Below are 6,864 nucleotides of genomic sequence, written 5' to 3' on the forward strand. Positions count from 1 at the left end.
CTACAAAAATTAAGTTATAAAACGTTATACTATTATAAAATATAGTAAGTATATATGTAATGCAATATTCTACTATTCAATACTTCATATGTGAAATGCAGAAATTTTATTTTATTTGGTTCCACAGTAATCATCATTCACGCTCTCGCCACTAGATGGATTCCAACTTCAAGGACTTTCTCGCAAGTCCTTGGAAAAGCCTCCAAATTCTATATATATAATTTCCCGTCCTTCCAATAGTATCTAAATCTAAGGCAGGACCTGCTAGGGTAGCCTTACTGTGATGAGTCCACTAGCAGGCCTGGGACGAAACGGGGGCGCGCATCCCTTCCTTTTCCTTATCGTCCCTTTTAGCTACCCCACACGGACATCACGACCGTAGGGGGTGCCATACGCGGGGCCCCTCCCCACAGTTCTCTTTCCACATAATAAAGATCGTCACTTTAAGATAATATGCTTTGAACATTTCAAATTTACTCTGATAGATTTACTAAATACTTTAAAAGTATTTAAACTTTACTAATAAAAATTGATACATCCTCTCATTAACTATTTAAAAACTCTACTAAATTAGTCAAGATAACCATATTTATAAAATAGGCACATGTAACAGGATCTGAGTTATGATTTTAATAAATTATATTTAAATGAAAAATCAATATTATAAAGTAAGCATGTTTCATTCTTTATTTTAAAATATAACTTAAGTTACAGATATGTTTTATAGTTATTTGTAACTTAAGCTATAATTAATAAATTCTTATTATTTAAATTTTATTTAATATATCATTAAATTTAAAACAGATTAATTAATTTTATATATGTTTACTGTTCTAAAAATACATATTTTTTTATACATATAAAGTTTTTGCAAAATTTTAGCAATTGATAATGAATTATAAAATTCATCTATTTTTTTTCTAATAATTAAATTAATAATTATATTTTCACAGGATAATACATTTTAATATATAATTTCTCATCTCATATACTAAAATCAAGTTTTAATTTTTTTTTCTTTTTTTAAAATTTTAGTTTATGTATTAATGTAACAAGTTCCTAGTTACAATATATTTCATTAATTGAATGCGTAGTTTATGTGATTGTGTATTTTTTATGTTGACTATACTGTTAATATTTATCATATCGTTATACATATTAATATTTGTTCTATGTATGCGGATACGCGCGCGTGTGTGAAGCATCAAAATAAATTATTTTAAATTATGTTTCGACATATAAATTTTCAGAAAAAAAAAAAAATTATCTTTTATGTAATCATACAATTTTTTATATTCATCATAACATTAAACAGTTCATACTAATAAAGATATATTTAGTACATTATTTATTAATACTTTTAAAATTTCATGTACTTGTGATTATAATATAATAAATGCAAAAACAAATTGTGAAATTTCAAATTTGAACAAGATAAAGTTCAATGTCTTTGTAAATAGAAACATTCTTTTTTATTAATTATAAATATATAATAAAGAAAAGCAACATTACTGCGTTTCCAATCCATAAATCATAGAGATTATATAACTTTATATAATATTACACTTTATCTTGTCATTTATTTTTCATATATTACTAATGAAAATAATGAGACACTATCATATGCATCATTATCAACATTTTCATGTTAGGAGGCACATCAATTGTTAACATAATTTTAGACAGTAAATATATGTAACGTCATACATATATCAATACTCGTATTTCTATGTAAACTTTTTTATTCATATTAGCCAGTCATTTAATTGTCATATATAATTTTAGTAACTGGAAGGAGAGTTACTTTGTTCTTATTCAAACAACTTATGTAGTATTATCAGAATATAAAATAATATGAATAAATGCAAGAACATATGTTCAACTTATCTTCATTAAAAATATGTTGAAAACCATTATACAGATTCATCGTATGTACTATTTCTATAGAGTGCCGCTTTTGATAAGCCATGAACACTTGGGCGTGGATTACTACCAACTAAAAAACTACTGCTAGACTCTAAAAAAATTTTCCGGAAACTGAAAAATAGACGTTATTATTAAATATACAAATTTTTAAGTCTTTTGTATGAATTACTTACAATTTATGAATTCCAGATTCAGATGTCTTTTTCCAAGGTGCATCATCTGGTTCATGAGGGAGAGGACCTTGGACAGGAGGATCTTTATCATCTTTAATCCTGTAATAGTATGAAAAAAATAATATAATTCCACAAACATAATATTACATTATACTGACAAAAATCTCGTTATAATTTATATAACAAACAAGTTATAATTATATAGATCTAGACATACGTTTCAGATTTTGGCTGGTATAGTTCTAGTTCATCTTCTAAATCTGATACTCTAGCTTTCAACTCATTTCGTTCATGTAAAATGTCTTTCAATTCAGCAGTTGTAAACCTTGGTCTATCAGGATCATTCAGATCATACACAGCCTTATTTGTTAAATCTGGACAATTCTGTAATTTACTTAAGTCTTCATTTTCTTTTTTTGCCAAACCAAGGCGAGCTCGAAGATTTATCAGTTCACGATTTTGATCTTGCAGTTGAGCTAAGAAATCTGCTCTTTCTTCTACTAGACCACGTGCTTGCATTTGTGCTTGACGTTGTTTTCGTTTCAATTCTCGACAAATAACTTTGAGTTTTTCGACTTGTGCTGTTAGCTATATATAATACAAGAATGAATTAAAATAAAAATATATGTAATTAATTTTTAAATAAACCAAATCATATATTAAAGAAAAAGTATAATATATTAAACATGTTACAGTTAACATAAATACCAATTTACCCCTTCTATTTCTATATTTTTTTGTAGTAATTCCTTATCCCTTCCTCGAATTTGATTTCTTTGTTTGTCTATCATAAGTCTGAAATGCTGCAATACTGCAATATCAGCATCTGGATTAACTGTAAAAGCTGAAAATATGTTAATTTAACTAATGAAGCATATATGTAATAAGATATTTCTAGCATTGTGTTAGTAGAAAGAAAGTTGTTAGTACTTTGTTTATTGCTGTACTGACTGTCACTATGTGTTTCCTGTAAAGCTTCTGATAATCGCTTATTTTCTTCCTGTAACCTGGTAACCATTTCTACTAGGTTACGAGATTCTTGCCGCCAATGTTCTTCAATTTGTTCCAGTTCCTGTGAAATAAATAAGTATCTTTAAAAAACTTAAATTATATATTTCAAATTTGTTGAAATACTTAAATTTGATATATACATAAGTGACATATATTGATTTTTTTAAATAAAATACCTTTTCAAATCTTTGCCTATCTTCTGCTTTTCCAACTTTATCAGTTTCCAACTGCGAAATCTTAGCTTGTAATTCTTGGACTATAGTGTTTTCATGTTCATTTTTAGTTGCAAAATTTTCTAGCAATTCTAACGCATGTATTACTTTTGGCATAAAATTAGCGACAGATTCAACTCCATATGAATCTATAAGTTTTTCACATTCTTTTCCTATTTCAAATGCAATATCATGGACATCAACAACTGATATGTCAGATACTACAGCGTCTTTCTCCATGTTACAGATAATGTAATGTTCCAAATAAAAGGACCTGAATACTTTTTATATTGAAGTATATGATATGTGAACCTACTAAAGATACAATATCTTTTAATAAAAGCTATGTCAATTGTCAACTAATATTAATTTTAATATGCTGATACCAAGATGCATAAAATAAATATAAATATCATGACTATTTCTAAAAATTAATTTCAATACATAGAAATGTATTAAAATTAAATAGTGAAATTAAACGAAATACAGTATAAATATAAAAATATGTAATGTAAATCTAATATTACCATTATAATTTACATCTAATATGTTTTATATTAACATAGGCGTGGCGTTAATAAGTTATAACAATATTCGTTATACAAAAACATTAATAGCTAAAATATATACATCGATAACAATTAATAATAGCCTAACAAGTGCCTGAAAGTACGAGAACATATTGATTAAGGACAATTGCTACGTTTATGTCAAATTTTACTTAGTGCTATATGATAATAATGAAGATAGGAAGCTCTACTTTTAGTATACATACGTGTACATATAGACAACTTTTTTATCATAAGCACTGCATGACTGTATTGTTAAAAGGGATAAATATAAACAGAAGAAAAAATTAAAGTTAAGAATGGATGATATAATAATTCTAGATTAAGACTAATCTCTATTTTCTTCTTTTTTTTCTGCATGCGATTTTCACAAACTATATCTATCAGTAACTGTTGATCAAAGCGATACAATGATTGGACCTTTCCGATCGAATACATCTAAATCTATTTTAATTGTTCAGTAATTAGATATTTCTGTTTTACAGCAGTAGTTTTTTTTTTTCTTGATAAACTCTAATTTAAATCATTTATTTATAATTTTGTTCAACATTTTATCAATATAAAATAATATACTGATTAATATTTCCTACATGTAAACTACACTGTTAATTCTATATGCAACTTTCTAAATGAAATAATAAACTACTTCGTTATGTGTGTGCGTATGTGCGGGTGTGGGTAGGTATAAGAAATTAAAATCATCAATAATAAACAAAATTTTTCAGTTTTGTTACTTTAACGTTTAATGTTGAAGTAATTAAAGAAAAGAGCTAGGGATAGAAAATCATTTTTATTTGCATTTTCAATTGTACTTACAAATTTATAACAATTTTCAATATTGTTTAAAATACCAAGATAAATAAATTATAACATTGTATTATTTATTTATTTATATTGCATATTTTTACCAAACGGTTTTATATTTATCAAATATATATTGAAAAGTAAATATCAATAATAATAATAATAATAAAAATTTCTATTTGTAATCTGTTCAAAAATGTTTCATATTTGATAAATGTAAAGTTTAATTATATAAAATATTAGACAAAAATATTTTATAAAATACAAGTATAATTATATTTTAAAAATATATTTAGATTAATTATTAATTATAAATATAAAACCTATTTGTGAGATAAATATAGAAATGTGTATAAAGCTTTAATAATTAATATATAATCTTAGAAAATTTTAAAAAATTCATTTTCATAAAAACTGTAATAGTTACATATATATTTCAGTATCATTTCTTAATTAAAATATCTTCTATGTAAGACAATAATATATTACTTTATTTTACACTTGTAGTGTACATTTTGTGTGATTAAATTACTCTTTCTTAAATTTTATATAATACAATTATGATATTAATATTAAATTATTAGAAAGAAATTAATATGTAACAAATGAAAATTTACTTAGTGATTATTATAAATTTATCAATTATATAATTTATTACAATAAATTGCAACATTTTTTTTAACAAAATATAGTATATTTTTAATTAAACAGAAATGCAGAAATATAATTTCAAATTCATTTAATCTGTATATAAAATAATTACAAAATTTAATTAATATACTACCATAAATTTATAAAAGATAATATTTGTTTTTCCAGAAAAAATGACAGATTAGTTTTAAATACAAAATTAATTACATATTTTTTAAATATTTGAATGTTATGCTATTGAAGTTATATATATGCAATTCTGAATTATTCACATTTTTGTAATAATTATCATAGACTATTTATGTAAATTTATCAACACATTTAAACATAACAATAAAGTAAATAATAAACTGATGTTAAATTACATTATCTGCAAGAAGTTGGCAAGCAATTAATTTTGTTTGAAAATATTGCATGTCTTTGGTGAAATATACTAATAACAAAAATTTGTTATGTAAGAAATTGTCAAACTATTACCAAAACTAAATATTGTGAATTTTTTCAATATTAATATATTATTGATACAATAGTCATATAAATTTTGTATTATTTAAACAAAGTTACATAAAATAATATTGCAACATGCATTAGATTCAAACATTTCAAGCACATTTTATTATATTGATACAAAATTGTTAATTTAAAGACTTAATTAAATTAACATACATCTTGATATTTGAAATAAAAGCAAGGTTAAAGTATTTTAATAAACACAATTGTTCAATAGCCTAGTTTAATATCACATTGCAGCAAGTATTTTATACTAAATACAAATTTGAAAGTGATAAAGAAATATGTTTTCTAATAATAAACAGAATTTGATTGTTTTTTAATTAACACAATGTGCTGGTAATTTTACTTATATTAACACTGATTTCAATATGTGTTAATTTTTGCATTAGTAACTGAATTTTTATGTTATTTATATATACATAGGTAAATACTTTATAGCTGGATAATAATATTGCATTATTGATAAATATTAACATTTCTTCCATTATCAAAATAAGCAATTGTGCTTATTGTTTTACTTCAAATGTTACAAAAATTTGCTGATTGTATACTTAATATACTGAATATAAAATTGCATAATGAGATAGTTTTTACTTTACATACAATATTACAGTGTTCAAAATAAAGATATGGAATGAAATTATTATGAAACGAATTTTAAATTGTTAATTTCAGTTAGCTTTCGATTTTAGACATATTTTTGATTAATCATTTAAAAATTCATTATTTCACATATAATATTTATACTTATATAATATTTTGTGCTAGCAAGCTTTTAAATCATATTTATAAATATATATTACTCAGTAATTATATATTAAATTAAGTACACTAATAACAGACTATGTAATTATCATACATTATGCATTGTTAGATAGCGCAAAATTTATAAATATACTATGCATTATTTCTTTATTTTTGAAATAAAATCAATTTGCCATAATAATAATTTAATTGTTAAATTTTTTAAACTTTTGGAATAATTTCCAAAATATGAATTATATT

At 23.4% G+C, this 6,864-nt stretch overlaps 1 protein-coding gene across 2 annotated transcripts; it reads right to left on the minus strand.

Annotated features, from left to right (window-relative positions):
• Positions 1–1,767: 1,767 nt before the first annotated feature.
• On the minus strand, positions 1,768–3,586 carry Rilpl (Rab interacting lysosomal protein like). Of its 2 annotated transcripts, none has more exons than XM_017906269.1 (6): positions 3,287–3,586; positions 3,051–3,171; positions 2,816–2,943; positions 2,317–2,687; positions 2,100–2,198; positions 1,768–2,037 (listed from the first exon to the last, which is right to left on the minus strand). In XM_017906269.1, exons 1-6 carry the CDS (start codon positions 3,560–3,562, stop codon positions 1,914–1,916), a joined length of 1,119 nt encoding a protein of 372 aa, XP_017761758.1. In that variant the 5' UTR covers positions 3,563–3,586; the 3' UTR covers positions 1,768–1,913. The 2 variants fall into 2 exon arrangements, with proteins under 2 accessions (XP_017761758.1, XP_017761757.1); XM_017906268.1 differs by having other exon boundaries at positions 3,030–3,171.
• Between the last annotated feature and the right edge of the window lie 3,278 nt (positions 3,587–6,864).

The sequence above is a fragment of the Eufriesea mexicana genome, unplaced genomic scaffold (assembly GCF_001483705.2).
Source record: "Eufriesea mexicana isolate 0111107269 unplaced genomic scaffold, ASM148370v2 scaffold5212, whole genome shotgun sequence".
Classification (NCBI taxonomy): domain Eukaryota; kingdom Metazoa; phylum Arthropoda; class Insecta; order Hymenoptera; family Apidae; genus Eufriesea; species Eufriesea mexicana.

What these genes read in the sequence shown, in the direction of transcription:
- Rilpl (XM_017906268.1), bottom strand. Translation starts at nt 3,562, where the DNA reads ATGGAGAAAGACGCTGTAGTATCTGACATATCAGTTGTTGATGTCCAT. An exon ending in ATAGGCAAAGATTTGAAAAG is followed by an intron (nt 3,172 to 3,286) that starts GTATTTTATTTA and finishes TTTATTTCACAG; the next exon opens with GAACTGGAACAAATTGAAGA. An exon ending in GAATCTGGAATTCATAAATT is followed by an intron (nt 2,038 to 2,099) that starts GTAAGTAATTCA and finishes TCTATTTTTCAG; the next exon opens with TTTCCGGAAAATTTTTTTAG.